Source organism: Pomacea canaliculata, linkage group LG9 (assembly GCF_003073045.1).
Source record: "Pomacea canaliculata isolate SZHN2017 linkage group LG9, ASM307304v1, whole genome shotgun sequence".
NCBI lineage: Eukaryota > Metazoa > Mollusca > Gastropoda > Architaenioglossa > Ampullariidae > Pomacea > Pomacea canaliculata.
In genome coordinates this window covers 25,498,039-25,518,441 of record NC_037598.1, presented here as the reverse complement: position 1 = coordinate 25,518,441, position 20,403 = coordinate 25,498,039, and the positions used below count along the sequence as shown (strand labels likewise).

Genomic DNA, 20,403 nt, shown 5'->3' with positions numbered 1-20,403 from the left:
GGAGTAGGAGGTGTTAGAAGTTAGAAGATGCTTGCTGGAAGGTGGATTGTCAGGACGAGTGTGGCGGCTACTCACCCTCCTACACGCACAGCGACGAGAGAGAGAGAAGTGGGGACTGGTGTTTAACGCCGAGCCAGCAACTAATGTTATATCACGACGAAGCAACCGGACCTGTAATCAGATGTAGAAAAAAAAAAAAAACCAAACCCGAGACGAGATCTGAACCCTCGACCCCCAGTCCTCACTGTATTGGTGACAGGCGCTAACCGTTACACCACTGCACCGAGAGAGGGAGAGGAGATAAACGTTTACTTTGTCTATCTCTGTAACAAATTTTGTCAGTTCTAGTCCACAATCACCACTTTGTGAGGCTCCAGTTGGACTCGTGTTGATGAACTCAATTTGTGAAATGAGTTCGCTGATGATTTATAGATGTGCACAGTTGGAAGTCGCCATGCTGCCTCGGTCTCTCTCTTTCTCTCACACATAGGCACACACACGCACACATACGCACACACACACACATACGCACGCACACACATGTGTGCGTGTAAGAGTATATCCTTTGTGAGAAGTAAAGATCGGTGTGTATGCGAGGTCTGTGCCATACTGCCGCAGTGTGGCGCCACTGGAGGATGGCAGGCCTGTGCTTGTACCTGTCACACACAACAGTTCGATCGGTCACGGCTGAGAGCACTCGTGAACAGGCCAGCCATGCCTCACTAACACACCTGTGGGCCACGCTGCTCGCCCACCTGCATATGTTTGTCACGACGTATACCTGAGAAACAAACCGCTCTGACAAACGGCCGTTTGTGTTTGACGACTGTATCTGCAGTGAGCATTCACTCATGTTTGACTACAATATCTGTGCAGTGAGCATTCACTCATGTGTGACTACAATAAATATCTGTGTAGTGAGCATTCACTCGTGTGTGACTACAATATCTGTGTAGTGAACATTGCCGCACCTGCTCAGGTCTTGCAGACCTTTGGGAGTTCGAATATTCCCGTTGACATGCGCAGCGAGCCATCTTGAAGAGCGTGCGCAATCGCGCTGTTCCATCGGATGAAAGCAGTCATCTCTCTTCCCCTTCCTTTTCTTCTTCTCGGCGTCATCGTCTTTGTCTTTTTTTTTTTTTTTTTTTTTTTTTTTTTCTTCTCGTTCCGTTCATCAGCTGTTTGCAGTCAGCTGCTCAGTGCACTTGGGTGGAGACTAGTTTCTGCTCTGTGTGTGTGTGTAGAAAGAGAGGGAGAGGGGTGGTGAAAGGAAGAGAGACGCAGACGACTCGACAGTCGGTACACGCCGGTAACGCCTCCGGCAAGCGTTACGGAACGACTCGCGCACGTCCGCTGCACGGGATGTCGGGGGCGTGTGCGTGCACCACGCTAATCAGGACCAGCGTCCTGCAGCGCCCTCCACTCGCCCTCCACTCGCCACACCCGCCTGCCACCCGGGTCCTCGCGCGCACCCTCCCTGCGCAGGCCGTCTGCACTTGAGAAATGGTGTGTGGATTCCTCCCTTCACGTCTCCGTGCACGCACGTGAACTCGTCTTCTTCTTGGACTGGTAGTGGGGACTGGGGTGTAACAGAACAATCTGTAGCACAGTCACAATCATTGAAGAGTTTAGTTTGCACACTTTGTGTACAGTTTTTTCCACCCCAACTCCCCTTACCCCTCAACTTTTTCATGACTAACACAGGTGCGCGCATCTTCTCCACCGTGGAGAGCGATTGAAGAAAATGGCAGTTTTAATGTTTGTATTGCTGCACTGTGTGCAGGTCCAGTCAGCAGGAGGTAAGAAGTCTGTAATTGTTTTTCACGACATCGTGATTAAAGCCCAGGGATGCGAGGCTGTGTAACTTGGCGATAAACTTGCCTGCGTCTTAGTGAACCGCATCGGAGGAAGCATTTGGCTTTTGTGTGGCACTTTGAGTGTCTTGAACAAACCGTCGGCGTGGAGTTGGGGGAGGGGGAGCCATAAATAAGAAAGTATCTCAGTCACGTCCAGTGCACGTAGCGGCGGCACCACGTTGTGCTGGAGGTTTGTATCCCCACTTCCCTCTCCTCCTCCTCCCCTCCTCCTCGCCCCAGAACAGAGCAGACGGTAGGGCCTGCTAAACGGAAGCCTATCTGGGAGGATAAGGCCTTATCTCTCCGCTACAAGATCAGGTTAACGCACTCCCCACTTCTTACACGTACACGAGACCTGAACCTTGGCAGTGGAAACTGAATTCACACAGATCCTCTTCCTGTGTGTTACAAATTCCATATCACTAACGAAAAAACACCAATCAGAAGTTAGCCAGTGATGAGGCCCGACCCTAGAGCAGTTAAAAGGGGAAAAGCTTTGTTCCACTGGGCACGTGCGTCTCCAGTGACCGGGTACACACAGTATACCAGTGACCGGGTACACACAGTATACCAGTGACCGGGTACACACAGTATACCAGTGACCGGGTACACTCTTTCCTGGCAAAACTGCTTTTAAAACATTGGTACTTTGGGTGTCTGGTGGGCGATGGTATGGAGCTGCTGCCACTGTCCTGGGACCCCGCTCGTCAGGACTCGAAAAAACAAGCACACCCTTGAGAATGGAAGGGGGAGCGAGTGGGAGGAAAAAGAGACAGGAAGACAGCAACTATGAGTGGACAAGGCTGATGTTAACGGGTAGAGGTCTTCCCTTTATACTTCATCTCCCACCCTCGTCGTTGGATGATGAAAGTGGGGAAATGTTAGATGTTGGCTGGTGATCGCGTACTCAGGTGTGGCTGTCGCTCGTGGAGCCTGGGAGCGGGTGTTGGGGGTGGTGGGAGAGTTGATGTTATTCACGTGCCAAAACACGTGTAGATAGGATAGGCTGGATAGTAAAAGAACAAACTAGAGTGAGAATACTACTATCTCTCTCCGACTAACATGCACGCACAGCTCATACATTGCAGTGCTCGGGTATTCGTATCAGATTAATTTACACCCAAAAAACTGTCCTTTGGACCTCTGTGTACAGCCGACATCAGCATGCGATATTGAAATTCCACAGTTTGGCCGACTTGTGTAAATTGTCGACATTCACGTTGTCGTCCACAGTCCAGCACGTGACGGAGGTGCAGGGGAGGGCGACGGTTGCTTGGTTTGAACTCTCTGTCCCTCTGTTAGCAGGGGTACCGCTAGTCTGTAATTGTCTACACAGAGGTAGGTGATTGCTACATGATTACAATCATTGTTGTAGTGTTGCCTATCTTGTGTGTAAGACTCGGAGGTGTCAAAATATGAAGGAGGGGGGAGAGAAGCGTAAGAGGAGGATTTAATGGAGGAAAAAGAAAGTTAGCACTCTTTGCTGGCATTAGTTGCGGATTAGCAGTTCTGAGGGTAGACGGGTGTCTGAACCCCAGTTAGAGCAGGTGAAGAATCTTTTAACCCCAGGGCAGTACAACGACCCCTGAAGGTCCGTGCAGATGGCGCGACAGTGACAAGTGTGAGGGGAGATAAGATGTGATGACTGTGATAGTGGCCAGCTTCCGGTCGCCTCCGTGCTAACCGGATGCGCTCAGTGCTTTAGATGGACGTTCGGCTGCTGCCTACCCGCCCTGTCTTTTAAAGCCAATTCTTATTTTTTAAGAAGTTAAATCGTTTCTTAATGTTTGGGTGGGGAAAGGGTGGTGGAGCTTGGTGTTTGTGTCACGTCTACCCGGGAGATAGACGGCTCGTGGCAGGATGGACGTCTGGCACCCTGCCAGGAATGGCCTGACGTGTGTTTACCTTGGTCATCGGTCCTGCTGCCTGGCCTGGCAGAGGCGAATCAGGTGGTCTGCCGATGTGGACGATAACTTGTGGTGTGAGAAGCCATCATTTTGTCATCCGGGAATGGCAGACGAGGAGAAGGAAGATGAGGAGAGAAAAAAAAAAAAAAACAAAAACAAAAAAACAAAAAACCAACACTAAATACTGAAAATGTACTGTGAGGTTAGCGACCTTTTCACACAAAGTCACCAAAACTTACCTCGTCATAACAGTAACGACAATATACACAGGGTCCAAATAATAATAAAAAAATTCTGTTCCAGTTTTTTATGTGTTGTGTGTGCCTGTGAAATTAATGCAATGATTTTTTCACCCTTTTCGTTTTGCATTTCTTAAGTGCATAATAGAGATGTTTGTGCTTTTTCGCAGACAGTATTGCGTTGATACGTGGGTATAGTATTGAGGGTAGTTTCTAAATATGTGATATGAGAAAAAAATACACGAATAGATAAAGTTAGCACGTCACAAATACAGTGAGCATTGGCTGTCCTGAGTTCAGATCTCGTCTCGGGCTCTACGTTTTCTGAATACGGCATCTGTTTACAGGGCTGGCAGCTTTGCCGTGGTATATATAGCTTTACTGACTCGCATCCCTCTCCCACTTCACCCACACTTCACTCCCACACACCCACAAGTCCCTGCTATCGTCGTAGGTCGTGGGTGAAGGCACTGGTCACGTGGGCGAGGGCTATGTCTGTACTGGCCTTCACTAATGTGGTGATGGTACATAACACGTCGTCAACTTGTCAAGAAATGATCTGAGTCAGTCAGCAGCCCTCGCGTAAAGTTGTCGAGTCATTGCCGTCATTATTTGTCTTGTGTCTCAAAGAGCTTCCTAAACCGGACACATGGTTGAACATGTGACTAAGTTTGGAGTTTGTGTGTGTGTGTGTGTGACCTTCCAGTAAATATTTATCGAACGTAGTAGCATGTTTCACGATATGTCTAGTTGAAAGGTCAATTGACGATTGGGGCGGGCGGGGTGGGAGGAGACGACGAATATCTAGAAAATGTCACGTGACATCGTGTGTTAGAAATTCTTTGGAACACAAGTTCCGTTGGGCGAGTTCTGGATCATCTGTGTAGTTGGACACGGTCAGATAGGGTGGATGCTGCTTGTTGAAGACCAGTTGCTGTTTTTGCCCGCTCTGTTCCCCAGATTCCACCTCATGTTGTTTACTTGTTTACATTGCCTTGTTTACATAGCTGGACACGTCACTTGCACTTCTGTTCACTTCCTGGTTCTGAGTACTCGGTCGCAACAGCTGGATGCTAGAACTGTCCGCTAGGTCCCTGACCCCTGAACTCTGCCTAAGCAGTACGTTGACACCTGTAGGGGTGACGTCAGCAGATCGCGAGCTGTGACGCTGGTTGTGACGCCACCTGCTGTGGGTAACCCTGACCTTGTTGACGTTCATAATTTACATACAGGTGTCATTTGTTTTCACAGCCACGTACAAGCCATTAATGTTTGCTGTCTCCCTTAGCTTTTAGCGTAGTTTCAGCGGGATTTCATATTCATCTCTGTCTCACTCTCTCACACACACGCATGGAGGGGAGAGAGAGAAAGACAGAAAACGAGAAAAACAAGATTCACATTTGTAAACTGCATCTGGTTCTGTCCAGACCCCTAAATGTGTACTTTAAGTCTGGGTACTGTAAATATAAATACAGCAAGAGAGCGACAGAGACGGATGGGGTAAAGGAGGGAGAGAGATAATAACCGTATCTGTGACTAAGATGATTATTGTAGATGAAAGGTTCGAGGTAGGGACAAAGGTCAAGCACAGAATCTGGAATAATGCCTGCTCATGAAATAAATGTTCAGTGGTTGACACTGTCAAATTAAAATACAGTAGGAAAACAGTGAAACAACGAAGTTAATATGGCTTCCTGTCACTTTGGCGTATTTGCTCCCTCCCACCTCACAAAACACAACAAACAAACAAACTTGCATACACGGTTTGCAGTTTGTTGTGTTGTGCTGTTGGTGTGGACTTTGTGTCATCCACGAAACTCGTTAATGATGAAGTATCGCCCTGGAATGTTGATTGTAAGGGGGACGAGGTGGGTTCCCCCATCGTGTCGGAATCTTCTGAACGAGCCTGTGGGCGGATCTGTGGGGTGGTGGCAGCAAGGGGTGGGGTGGGGTGGAAGGTGAATGGCAGGCAGACAAAAATGCGGGAGGAAGAAGTGGGGTGCTGTTCTGTTTTGAGGCACTCGCCAATTTCCTGTTCCATTAGGGCGAAATATCTCCCTCCCAGTATTTGGAGGCGATGCCCGCGGTTAGAATTATAGACTCGCTAAGACACGACACCGGAAGTGGCCTGTTGTGCTGACCTTCACCTTGTGGTGCTTCTTGTGGGCTTTTCTCCCAGGGTGTCGGCCATCTTGGTGGCGACATGGCGGCAGGCCATCCGTTTGCCGGTTGCCGAGCAGACAGCCAGCAAGACTCTCTCTCCACCCGCTCTCACTGTGTATTCAAGGGTCGGTCGTTACCTCCAGTGTTTTGCGGGAGAACAATCGCAAAATATTTTGTGAAACTTTATTTTCTTGAGGGCGACGTTGTTACCGACATGATTGAAAGTCATCTTCCTGTCTGACTTTCCTTTCCATGTGCTTTTGTCTTTGCGTGTGTTGGTGTGTTTGCGTGACTGTTTGTCGTGCGCATGTCGTGCAGCAGACGCCGAGTCAGCCGTCAGTCTTCCGGTCTTCAATTAAGTAGATGGCTGAATTCTTTCAGACCTACAACCTGCATAATTATAGTTGGGCCTGATGATGGAGATTTGCGCTGGAGGTGGGTACGACTGTGTGTGTGTGTGTGCGGACGCGCGTGCGCACGTTTGTGTAAGTGTGTAAGTGTGTGTGTGTGTCGGAGCGGTAATTTGTTCATGTGAGACATCGTCAGCACAGACTTTGCAGCCTGGCAGGTGTGGCAGGTGAGGCAGGGCTGTAGACGTGTAGTATCCGCGAATGTAAAGCGGCCATTTACTTCCTAAGATGTGAAATACGATGAAGGTCTGCTGTCATTAATTTGTACACATCGTCGGAACACTTGCACGCGCCTCGTGTTTGCTCTCTCTCTCTCTCACACATTTGCTCGACCATCATAGAAGTTGGGAAGAGAAGGCAGGACTGAAGGCAGTGCAGACCGTGAGATGTAGGACTGGTCCACCTATCTACACGCATCACTTGCTGCCCGCCCCGCCGTTCAGGTCCAGTGAGGCTCAGTGTCTGGCGAGACAACAGACAGCTTTCAGCCGGGAAGAAAACTGAACCACATCTCCAATATCTCAATTGAATTGACTTTTTTTTTTGGAAGAAGAATCAAGGCGCATGCGTAGAGGAAAGCTGCCGCCCAGACTGGAAATATTAGATCACGTGACTAGCTACTGTCCTGTATCAGCAACTGTCAGGCAGGTAACGGCACGCACCCTTTAGACAAGATGATTTCTTCGTGTTGGGTGCAACCTTACTGAAGGTGCGGGTAGATGCGCTAAATGTTGTATAGTAAGTCGATTGGTCAAGTCTGATGTTGACTGACTGGCTCGCTGGCATGCCCAGTAACCCGTTTTTTTTCTAGGGATTTACTTGGCAAGCAAAAAAAAAAAAAAAAAAAATGCACACAAAAACAAAAGTGCGCGCATTGTTGCGAGAATGCGAGAAGTTGACCTTTCTGGTGGTGGTAGCTATCTTGGTCTGACAATCTTGGTCTGACAATCTTGATCGCTGTTTGTCGCCATCAGTCGTCTCTCTCAGCCGCAGCTTGGCGGCAAGTTTTTAAGCCCTCGGCAGAGATTTACTGTGGAGTTTGGGAGAGAGACTGAAACATTGACTCAGGTCTTTCACATCTTTCTGGATGAATGAGCAGGTGAAGCAGCTGGCGGGACTGACGGGCGGTCCCTGTACAAGCAGGTTAACTGGGCCTAGATGGTAAACGCCACTGGTTTATTAATGACGAGTTGAAGTCTGTGTGTGTGTGTGTGTGTGGAGGGCCCCCTGGTGACCGGTGTGAGAGAGGACGTGTAGGTGGCCAGTTCTTTCTCTGGGGTTCCGGAGACCATGCCTGTCAGACCTCGATCTGTTCTTTGGTGATGAGGGCTGTTGTTTTGAGGTTCTCCATGGTGTCCTACAGCTTCTCTTGCAGTGCAGCTCCCTGGGGCCACAGCTGTGTCCGTGTAAGGGGCAGAACTGGGGGACAGGTTGAGGGGTCGTGCTGTGGGGCTGTCTCACATGGCAGTTCTCGGTGTGATAACCTTAGCGTGCAGTCGGCCGTGTCCGGTGTGCAGGTAGATGATTGTTGGTGACGTTAAGACCATGCACCTGGTCGTTTGGTGGTGACGTGTTCACTTGCCCACCGGTCTTTGAAATGAGTTTTACCAAGGGGTGGAGTTAACTACCTACTGTGCTGTTCTTGGACCTCACCTTGCTACCCTGTATACCATTTCATGCTCTTTGGTACGAATGGTTTACAGGATGAGCTTATAACGACAGACAGAGGATAGCACGAGTTCCAGACGGCGAAGAGAAAGCTAAGGTTGTCCAACTTCTGCTTACAAACTTTATACACTCCATGTTGCACCTCACTTCATGGTAGATATTCCACAGCTCATCCTCATCCTCTCCTGCCAGCTGCTCCTCGGCCACGAGACAACCTCAGCTGCAGTTTCGGTGTAAAACACTAGCTCCTCCCCCCTTTTGTCTTTTTCTCTCACACATTTAAACTCTCCTTGTCACCCCAGCCACCACTCCGCGGTGTATTTGCTATTTCAGAAGACCGGTAACATCACCGAGGGATGAGGGACTGTATACTGTGTGTATATTGAGGGAGAAATGATGAGCAGCGTTCTGAAGCGGCGCCAGCCATGTTTAATTGGGTAGGCGTTGGGAGGCTTCTTTTTTGGTTTTGATTTTGGATGGGTGGTGGAAGACGGTGAGGAGGAAGAGCACTTGGCAATGGCGATTTACTGAGTTAAGAGGAAGCAATCTGAACGTGGGGATGTTAAACATCGCCTGGCCTCGCCGTTAAACTGGATTACAGTTATCTTTTGGCTGGCCCCACTTTGATTTGTCTCCCTTTCCTCCGCCTCTCTATCCCCCCCCCATTTATCTCCCCCTTCCTCTCTTCTCATTTTTACCTCTCCCAAGATCTCGGCTTGTTTTCCCTTCTTTCTGTCGTCTTCACTTCCTTTTGTTGTCTCTTTCGAAATTTCCCCATCGCGTTCCCCTTTCTTCGTCTTTTACCTACTGACACCTTTATTCATCCTTCATTATTTCTTCTCGCATGCCTCTTTCTTACCTTTGCGTCTGTCTCTGTATGTCGACACCACCTTCTCATTTCCCCAAAATCTCCCCAGACACTGTTCACTCCAGTTTTTTTTTTTTAACCACGCTTCGCCACGTGCGCACAAGCTCGCGAGCTCTCACTAACACACACGCTGCACTTGAATATGTCAGCCCCGTACCCTAGTTAAAAGAAGATCCAAGATTCCAACACCCAGGTATGCTACAGAGCTTGAAGGTAGCGTATGAAATGATGGGGGGTGATTACACAGCGACTGTTGATTTGACGGAAATGAGCGACTTCTGCTTGTGCACGGCACCGCACATCTTTCATGCTCTTTCGTGAGTGTTAGCTACCCACAAAGAAACCCGAGATGTACCTGAGTGCTTGCACCTGGCTGCCGACGAGTGGTCTGAGGGTACGAGACCTGTAGTCCGTACAGCACCCCCCCCCTCCACACACACACATACACACCTTCACACGCACCTACACACTCCCCCGCGCCGTGTCCCCCAGTACGGGACGTGCACAGGTGCGCGCATGCTCCAGCAGGAGGAGTCGGGGGGTGTGGGGGGCGTGTGAGTGGGTTACAGCTACGACTCCAGCTGACCAGCCACGCACGCGCCTTGTCTCGTGCAACACCCGCACGCGCTTAGGTACTCACGTGCAGAGGCGTTGCTGCTGTTCCGCAAACCTCTGACAGCCAAGATATCTATAATAATCTACCACACGTACACACACCCCTCCCCACCCTTCCAACGACAAGTCCAGCTCCTTGCACTCCTCTCACAACCACCTCGCCCCCTCCCTCCATCCTTCCCATGTATCTTTCCTTCCTCCAATCTCCCCCTCCCCCCGTCGCGTTTTCTCGGCCAACCCCCTTTCCTGAACTTTTTCCTCGTTTTTGCCCCTCCCCACTCTTCTTCCCCACCCCCTCTTCCCGTAGCCGGCATCTGCAGGGGGAGATAAGGCGAAGCAAGGGGGCGCAACTCTGCATCTCTAGGGCGCAGGCGCCACGCACGTCCATGCAGGGATCGGATGTGACCTTCTGCTACTGTGCTCCTTTTTCCAGGCAAATGCTGGTCCCCTCCCACCCCTCTACTCTTCCCCCTCCTTCTCCCCCTCCCCGATTCCTGCCAGGGATGTCTGAGGTGCGTACAAGGGCCCGAGCAATGTGCGGAGAGAAAGCGACTATATCAGTACCCGCCTCCATCGGGCGCCCATTGCAGGCAGCAGAAGTAACGGGTGCGCCTGGCTTTCAAGTCTCTCTCCTCATAGCTGTAGTGCCTTCCCGGACAGCTCGCTGCTTGCAGCATCTTCTTCCACGCTTCGCTTTGCCGCTTTCACTTTTCTTGTTTCCCCTTTCCTAACTCTCCTCTCACCCTCCTGCGACCCAAGATTGTCTTAAAATATTAAATTCTGTCTCTGTTGCCTTCTCTCCCTCGTAATGTACAGTTCTGAAAGGATAAACAAGATTGTGATTCAAATGAGAGCAACTGTGGAACGGTGGCCGAGAGTGGCTTTGGCCTGAATGGTCAGACGTGCTTCACGGTGAGGACGTTGTTTTTACGGCCACGTGACGGAGTACTGGGACCAGCCGCAAGCTCAGGTATGAAAGCGGACACGCTGCACCACCATCATTGCCTTCACCACCATCACCTGCTTCCAAGCGCTCTGCCGCCACAGCAGCCGACGATGCCGCAGGGATCAGATCGACACCAAGACCACACACCACACCACCAACAACACCAGCAGCAGCAGTTGAAACTGTCGTCACAGCAGCGGGTCGTCTACCTCCGCCCCTCGTGTCCTATCGAAGATTACGACGGCGACCCGTCCGCAGGCGGACGCGTGCCCCTGTCACGTGACTTGCAGGAGATCAAGGAGCCGACGCTTCAGCGCTGGTCCCGGAGTGCGAGCGTGACGTCAGCAGGAGGGCGTGGCGGCCGCAGTCAGAGCCTGGGTCGTGACACCTCCGCACCGCCGTCCTTACAGAAGAACAGTATCTACAACAAGACGCTGTCCTGGCTGCGGAACCTGCGCACCGTCTCCACCAAAAACCGCAGCAACCTCGGTCCCGACGACGACGACGATGGCCGTGACAAGAGGAACACGCCGTCAGTGGCAGAGGACCAGAGAGCGACAGGGTTGGTCACCAGCACCAACGCTAACATTAGTGGGTACAGGAGAGGAGGGTCCTCCGCACCAATCTCATTCTTGGCATCTCAGGACAAGCGCCACAGCTGCTGTGTGGACGGCCACAGCCAGGAGAAACCAGGCCAGCAGCAGCGCCACAGCTTCGTCGCCACAGATTACCCCCTCGCGGCCGCGTGCAGGGCGGAAGTGCCCCTGGCGACGTCAACCGGGGTCATCACCACCACCACAATGCCTGCCACCTCAGCGACCATCGCCACAGCGTCGCCGGGGATGTCTCGTTCTCTCAGGACCACCGCCCCCAACTGATGATCAGTGACTGTCGCTGCGGCTCCCGGGGCACCACTGCCTCGTCCACCTCCTCCTCCGTCGCCGGCTCGGACCCCCGCCTGGACCGCATGGTGACTAATGTGCCCCCGGAGTACTGGCAAGGGCAGGACACGTGCACGGCGGGGGGTCGCGCGTCTTCCATGGAAAGGAGCAAGGACGGCGAGGTGGGTCCTGGGGATGGACAGCGCGCGGCCTTCACCACCCTCGGCTCCACCGTCACGAGAATTCTGCGAGCTCGCTTGTTCGGTCGTGCCAAGAGTTCCATCAGCCTGCACCTGGACCATCCTCAGGACGGCAGCGACCCCGTCGTCACTGGCAACGCCAGTCACAGTCACCGTGGTGGTGTTGGTGGTGGTGGTGGTGCTCAAGTTCCGGCTCGTGTGAGCGCCACCAGTGGTAGCACCAGCGCTCTGAACCTCAGCGGGGACTACTCTGTCAGCGCCGTGAAGCTGCGACCCAAGAAGGGTCAAGGGGACTCCAAGCACGTGTATGTCGTGACTAGGGACACCAAACCCTGGCGACCCCGCTCCTGCGCTACGCTGCCACGTGACACCAAGCTGGTAAGACGCCACTGGCACCCAGCGTCAGGCTTTCTTGTTTTGCTTCTCTCTTCCTTTCTTCCTGTGCCTATCCACCCCGGCTTCTCTTATTCTGTCTTTCAACATGTAGATGCGGGGACATGGACGAGGGACGTGTGTGCAGAACAACTCAAAGTTATCTCAAGTTGAATGCGCTGTCCTTTGCCCTCTGACCTCATCGCCCCCACATTCCGTCATCGGCTAGCTGGGACTCCCCGGTGGCGTAGTGGGTATGATGCTTGGCACCAAGGACTTGGTCACCTGAATGTCTTTCTCTCTGTTTCCTGGCCGCTTTGCCAGGATGTCGTGAATATCAGTTGTACTCGTTTACATCTGTTGGCACCCATTGTTGAGGATATGGGTGAGGGGTCATAGTACTAACGGTGAACTGCATTTTGTCGCCTTGTCTTTTACAAAATGTTTCCATTGTGAGGACGACATGTCCTGAGACATTAACAGTCCGGTCTGCTCGTTTCCTTTGTCTCGCGCGCGTGCTCACACATATGCACTCACGCAGACACATGCGCGCGTTACATACATTGCACGTGTAATTTTCAGTCACGTGTAAAAGCTGGTGATGTTACTGTTTAACCCTCCTAACCCTGAACTCCCTCCTCGTTCCTTCAGTTGTTTTTGCTCCTCCCTTCTTCTTTTCAGTGGCTCGCCCTGTGTTGTATTTTGGCCGAGCCCAGTATGAGCCATTCGGTGGCTTTGTGGACATATGCGGGTATCGCCACCCGAGTTCATGAAATTGGGCAAACTGTTCCCCCGCATGCACTTTTCCTTCTTGCCCACACACGCACGCACACGCACGCGCACGCGCACGCACACGCGCACTACACTCTGCGCTTGCGAGTTGTCACACAGATATCATCAGTCGCACACAGACAACATCAACGTAACTCTTCCACCTCACATACTTACCTCCCCTTGTCACACCCCTCCGGCAGGTAGGAGAGCGGGAAGTGTGTGAGAGAGAGAGTATTGATACCTGCGTGACAGTAAATGACAGCCGAGACTGGCGCACGCCCACACTGCACCTTGTCGATGCGTGCAGTCGTCACGAGCCTGACTGTCACGCCACTGGCGTGTGACATACCTGGTGTTGTCACTGACATGTCGCTACGGCGCGCTGTCATTGCCGACCCCACATCCGCCGCGTCCGTCCGCCGCGCGACTTGTGTCCTGCAGCAGCTGCAGCGGCGACGGAGCGAGTTCACACCTGAGGACGGGTGGCCCGATGAATGGACACAGTGAACACCTTCACGACGCACCGGGGCGTCACCGCGCAGGTAAACCGTTTGCTTTGCACAACCTCACGGCGGCCGGCGCGGTGGTGGTGGTGGTGGCGTTGTTGTTGTTTACGCACTTTTCCTTGTCTCCCACCTGTCTTCCTGCTCTACTTCTCTCCACGCTTCGTGTGAATTGTAGGCAGCTTACCTGCCTTGCGGTCCTGCAGGGGTCGCGCGCGACAGGCGGAACTGGGTTCAGAGGGGAGACCGCGGGAGTGAACGACCGACACGCTGCGGCGAAGTGTAGTTTCTCTCCTCCATCTCGTCGTCTCACAACCCCGCTCCCCACCTGCCCTCCCCCATGGTGTTTTCCCACGAGATACGGTAGACAAAACATGGAAAGAGCGATAATGAAGCAAGCACGAATGGTTTTTGTCACGTTGGACCACTTGTGACAGAAGATGGCGGATACATGGCTACAGAGGCTGGGGTCTTCACGGTGGCTCAGTGGGAGAGCCGGGCCGCGTGGTAAGGTAGAGACGTCGGCGGGGACGAGCGAGAACTTCACGAGTGTTAAAAAAAGACATCTAATCTTTTTTTGTTTTAAAAAAACTTGATAAAACGGAAACAAACTCACTACCATATCAAACTGTTCTCACTTATCAGACCAGTGAGGTCGTGACCCTATGACGTCATTGCCGTCCATAGAGCACGCGAGTTTGACTGACGTGGTGGACTGTCAATGGACGATTCTCAGCATCCATTGTCCTTCCATTCCACAAGACGATCACATTCTCATTTTCCATTTTATATGTTTGTATCGAGCTCCCTATAATAATAATCATTGTGTGTGTCGCGGCGTGTCCGGCAGACGAGGAGTACTTAAGGCAACGTGGGGCATTCCTGGTGGTGATCACCACTCGGCAGATGTACTGCAGTTTGTATAGATGTACTATAGTTTGTACAGGTGTACTATAGTTTGTACAGGTGTACACACAGTTTGTACAGGTGGAGTGTCCTGATACCTGACATCCTCACATCAACTAGTACACGTCTGGGTCGTCTTCGGGTGGAGAGTTAACTTATACATTGTAACCTTTCTTTCTTCTTGTTAAAGTGAAAAAAGTATCAGAGAGTATGGCTAGCCAGGGTTACTGGGGTGACATCACACTCTTTGTATCCACTACAATCATCTCGCTCACCATCACCCTGTTTCTTCCGACCGTTTGTAGCCATCACGCCAAAGGTCAAGATTCCTGGATGAGATGTCATACACATGACCTCGACAGTTCACTCGCATCGACACAAAGGGCGCACAATAAAAAACACCGGAGGGCAGGTGAACTAAATCGTTCAGTTATTAAAAGCACAGCTTGTATAAATATAGAAAAGGATGTTACCAAAATATCCTCCCAGTGCGCGTTATGGAAGCTTCAGGAAGAGAACACGAGGAGGCGTGTGCTGACTTGAAGTTCACACAAGCAAATGGAAAGCGAAAATGGAAAGGGAGTTCCGGGAGGTCACCTGCACTTTAGTTGAGATGGTAAGGTGTGGATGTTTGTGGGGATAGTGTTCCTCCTGCCTGTCTAGCGCCTCTGTATTTCTTTCTTTGTCATTCGTCGCAGTATTGTTGGCAGACCTAGTGAAGTAGTTTGACTTACCGGAGTGAGACTTTGTTGTGCAACCTGATGATGATGATGAGGAGGAGGATTGTGATGAATGGTTTAGTAGAGTACTGTGATCGTGCATTTAGACCGACTTTGTGTTGAGAAAGTTATCTTAAAGTCACCCTCTGTTTCACTGTAGTTGTTAATCCGACGAATGTCCTCCTCTTCTCTTCCTCTTACCACAAAGGCTTCTCATTGTCGGAGCAACCTTCCGGGAGGGGAACGAAAGAACGCCAATGCCAAAAGCGACCTCCGCAACTTATATATATATAAAGTGAAACACGTGCTTTGTTCTCTTTTAGCTCATTACTTCGGGGGAGAGAGAGGTAGCGACAGCAGTCTCATATCATACATGGCGGACCGCGAGGTGAGATGAAGGAAGGGTGTCAGCTACTTAAGGTATTTAGATTGTACATACGGGTAGTTACACACCAGATAGGTATCTCTTGTCTTGCCCGCCACTCTTTCCACTCACTGACGTGCGGCTCAACCTTCTTGCAAGTTGTTGCGGTTCGACCCCCAGCCTGGCCTCACCGCCCGCAGCGGTGCTTTTCCCCCCGAGTGGTACGACGCATGCGCGCACCGTCTGTGATCAGCCTCCAATCCAGATTAACCCGCAGCTCTGGTGAGAGTCTCTCTACCTTCTCCCTCCACCCCTTCAATGGCACCAAGGTGTGGAGGTCACGCGAGGTCATGGCGCTGATGACGTCACTGGCACTGTTGTTGGCGCCCAGGACCTGCCATCGCCGTGGCCACGAGGCTGTGCAGCATGACGCAACGCTGAACTACTAAAGGGGCGCAGAGGTTGAGAGGTCACGCGCCTGGCAGAGAGGGGTGGGGGTGGTGCTAGGCCGTGTGTGTGTGTGGGTGGGGGGTGGGTGGTGAGTAATACTTTCGGCGGCAGTGTCTTTCGTGACACTCTGTAAAGCTTCATGCACTCCAAAAACAAGTCTGGCAAACTTTTGTGGGGGGTAGGTGAGAAAGTTCGTCATTCCTTCTTGCCAACTGTTTCACCACGACCTTGTATCACTGGACTGCTGGCAGACGATTTTTTCCAGTTAACTACTAAAACGAGGCCTGAGACAACAAAGCCTGCCCCTAATGACCTGTGTTGTGGTGACTCAGTGCCCCCGCCCCTAATGACCGGTGCCAATGAAGGGACGAATGGCGAGAGTACATCTACTATAGTGACCTCCTGGATTTGGGCAGATGCACCCTGGAGTGACATCATCAGCAGCGTGCATGTGCTTGTGGCGGGCCTGCGGTGTTAAACCTACCCTGGGAGCAGAAGTAAGGATGTTGAGAGATGTTAGTGTGTATTATTCTATTGTGGTCGTGGTTCAGTGCATGAAGTGAAACAAGTGGAAAAAGTTATTACCTAAGCTTCATGATGCGTCGTTTGGAAAGAAAACAAAAGTCAAAGGATTGTTAGAGGGATGGTGATGTAGCTGGGTATGAGACATGACACAACTAGTCGATCACGACACCCCGAACTATATAAAATATAGATCACAGCGATGTCACCAACCCGATCCCATATTTTCTGAGTGATTCAAGATGACAGACCTTCATCAAGACCTCGTACCCGAGCCATCATTGGAGGTGCATCACACTCATCCACCCAGCAAGAACATGGAGACTGCAGGCAGGCGTGACAGACTTACCCTCCGTGACTGGGCCCAGCAGTGTGATGCTGGAAGATGAGGTTTGTGTCTCTGTTAGATGCCCCCCCCCCTGTTTGCCTGCAGCATATCTGCCAACAACTTTGTCTTGTAACCCAACAGCTCAGGGACAGGACGTGGTGGGGGCTGGGGAGACCATCTGGACCTATGCGGGTACCTGGTCACTAAATCATACTGTACCGGCATTTGAAGAATGTAGACGCCTGATATGTAAAAAGCATCTTCTTCAGTCAAATGTATTTATGTGAACCTGATGGGTTTAGTTTGGGTTAGAGCACGGGTAATTGACTGACAATCCCTGAAGCACGCTTATTCACAGAAAAGATACAATCATGTGTCTCGCTCTGCGATGGCATTATACACCCTCTCCACGCCCTCGGCTGTTCACCCGTCTTCTGCACACAGACGAAAGAAACCATTTTGTTTCCGCCGACTGCTTCCAATCGACCCCGTGACGTAAAGTCTGATGAGCCGCCAGGCTGTTTACTTACATCCCAGCAGCACACCGATGCACACCAATGCATATTTAGCAACGTTCATAACGGGCGAGGTATTGTGAAATGCCAGGTGGGGTATGATGACGCACGTTCACTGTCGTCACCGTCTTGGCAAATCGTGTCCGCCATCGAACAGGTGAGTTGTGGCGGCTGGTGTTGCGACAGCGAACATGGGTGGAGTTGATGTACCCGACTGGTGTGGTCATCTGTGGTGAGTGGTCAACCGTGGCCAGTGGCTGCCGTCCGTGGCTGCTGTGCTTCTCTGGGACAGGTTCTGAAGCTCTTGTGTCTCGGTTGTCAGACAACTCGCTCGCTCCACCAGAGTTGTCTCCTGCTTCTTTTCTGCGCTTCTCTTTGTTTCTTCTTTCGCTCCATCTCTAATCCTCGCCGTAAGGGGCGATTTTTTTCTTCACCTTTCTGCAGACAACGGGTTGTGGAGGGCTTGATGGAGAGGATGGTGTAGGCTGAACTCTTGGTGTATATTAATAATTCTCTCTCTCTCTCTCACTTCCATCTGTGCAACCTGCGCTTTGCAGACGACATTGATCTGATAGCGGGAACCTACAACCAACTGCAAGACCTCACTTTTTGTGTCTTGATAGCGTTTTGAATATTGGTGCATCTTTACAGTTCACACACACACACGCGCAACACACAGGAGAGGGTAGAGAGAGAGAGAAGGCCATCGATAGGAAGAGAACGGAAGATAATAATCAGCTACCTTTCTGTCTTCACTCACTGACGCCTCGGGCAACCCTGTGGGTATCTACAGGTATCTACACGGAGTATCTATACTGGCATATCGCACGAGAAGCGCGAAGGAATGGTTAGTATGTGGTCATCCCCGTGGCCATCCTCCCATCAACCCTAAGTCGTATAGCTGACACAGTGGTTAGCTAACAGCCTCGGCGGAGATCACGTGACTTGTGGGTTGACCTTTGAAAGCCACGCGTTGGGCGTTGATCGTGATGATGAGGTAGACGTGTGTCGTGTTATTATCCAAATCGATGTGTGGTCAGTGAATGGAGGGTGTGTGAGGGGGAGGTGTACAGAGAGAGGTTTGGAGGAGCTGAAATCTCTTGTGATATTCATGGAGAAGCTTGATGGTGCCAGTGAGGTTATTCACCGGGAGGGACGGTAACGCCGCACGTGTACGTGGGTCTGCGAGACTTTGCTGCCAGACAGGACTGGGACCACGGGTGTACTGTGTAGGGTGGCAACAGCGGTAAACGTGGGCGACAGGCGTAGTAACTTTCTTGTTAGTTTGGTTTTGTTGCTCTCTTTGGTTTGTTTTCTTTGGTTCATTTGGGGGTTTTGTCGGTTTTGTTTTTTTTTGTTTTTGTTTTTTTGCTGTTTTTTTTTTGTTGCTTGTTTGTTGATTTTGTGTGTGTCTTTTGTTAATGTTATATCTTAAGTTTTTGGGGTTTTTTCCCACTGCAGCGATAACAAATTTGTTATCGGGTTTCGGATAACGATAACGCACAACATTCCAGGACTGTGCCTCTTGTACTGTTCTGCCTAACCCAGGGTTATACCGGACTCTGCTGGTGCTGGGTCCAACGTCTCGCTCCATTACACTCCAGGTCACGTGTGCATCAGTTGGCGACAGCGATTGCGTGCGTGCGTGTGTGTGTAAAAACGCGTGTGTTCCAATCCCCTAAAAAACGCATGTTTTCACAGGTAAGACCCGCCACTGGCCGAGACCACACCTTACCTCCGCAGGTAAACTGCTGTTTGCGTGACGACGCTGAGCACGTGATCACTGGAGCATGCTGGGTGGTCAGTGCACCCATGACCTCAGTGCACCCATGACCTCAGTGTACCATGACCTCACGCTACCTGTGCTACTGTCACGCACCGTGCGGACTGTTGCCTGTTGGTCTACAGGCGGGTGGGGAATGTAAGGGGAATGAGAAGGGAAGCAACGAAACAGAAACATTCGCCAGAGTTGTACGTCAGATGTTTATATAATGTTGACGGTTGACGGCGAGTACAGTTTGTCTGTGTACACGTTCACTACCTATTCTTTGTCGTACAGGCCGGAAAAGACTTCAGGGTTGTGTGTTAAAAGCAGCTTTCGACTAGATTTTGATTTTGCTTTTTTGAGGGGTGGGTGGGTCTGTAGAGGGAAGTGGAGATAATTTTGTTTGTAGTATTCTTGTGTTTTCCCCACTTCTTGGCAGAGACGGAATGACTCTTGTCTTCAGAAGTGCAGGGTCGATGACAAACTATGGACGAGTGCGCATGTAGTGAGTAGACTTGGTGCTGTGAAGATTTCTTGTCTGTCATTGGTGATGGTTGCCGGCACGACTGCTCCTGCCAGTGACTTCACGGCCGTTAGAAGATGAATTCTGTGAGACTGGTGCTAACACGCGCACACACACACACTGACACAGATTCCGTCTACACACACACCCCCTCTCTCTCGCACAGCAACACACGCACATACACGTACATACTATCACACATTCACTCTCCCCCACTCGTCCCGCCATCTTATTTCTGTGTGTTGGTGAATGCGGGTGCCGCCGGCGAGCCCTGACCCACGTTCATGTCGACTCTGACCTTAGTCCAGGGTGGGGAAGACCCTCCCTGTGACGAGAGCCCTTGCTGTCCTGTTTACATGACGACAGTCTTGACAAATGATGAAAGATGGCGAGCCGTCCACCACTGACAGTTGCGGTTTATTGAGTTTACAGGGCAGACAGCTGTCAGCAGCACGGGGTGCACGGGGTTTACGTGCAAAGTATTGTGCGCGAGCGTGCAGCGGGTGCAACCTGCTCCTGGGCTGCGCAGATGACGTCTGACGCCAACACAATCATCGTCTCCATCTCCCACAAACACCTTCCTACACCCGCACTCACTCCCCAGTAAACCGCACGAGGTCTACACACAGGTGTCGCCGACGGTCGTCGGAGGTGGGTGATGGGGTTGGGGGGGTTGATCCTCACGATTACAGCCGTTTGGCGCCGGTTCCTTTGAGGATCGATGCGCACCTGTGGAAGACGATCCGGCCATCTGCTTCCAGTCCCAGCTTACAGGTAGCGAGATGGCGCCGGCAGAGACCCAGAGATCGCGGTGTGTACGGGAGGCTGGGTGTGGGTGGGAGGTACCACAGCATGGGTGAGGTGGCAGGGGGAGAGGCGAACTGGAAACAATGACACTTTTGTTTGGCA

At 51.4% G+C, this 20,403-nt stretch overlaps 1 protein-coding gene across 3 annotated transcripts in view; it reads left to right on the top strand.

Moving 5' to 3' along the window:
* Positions 1-20,403, top strand: part of LOC112571428 (cyclin-dependent kinase 17-like) — a 66,611-nt gene that overhangs the window by 26,384 nt on the left and 19,824 nt on the right. Inside the window, exon 1 of one of the 3 annotated variants that reach the window (XM_025250395.1) lies at positions 10,303-12,132. The exons of 1 other annotated variant lie outside the window; for it this stretch is intronic. In XM_025250395.1, coding sequence (XP_025106180.1) covers positions 11,550-12,132 — 583 coding nt within the window. In that variant the 5' untranslated portion in view covers positions 10,303-11,549. Of the gene's footprint in view, positions 1-10,302; positions 12,133-13,293; positions 13,442-20,403 lie in introns of those variants that run through there. One more of the 3 variants, XM_025250398.1, reaches the window with a different exon arrangement.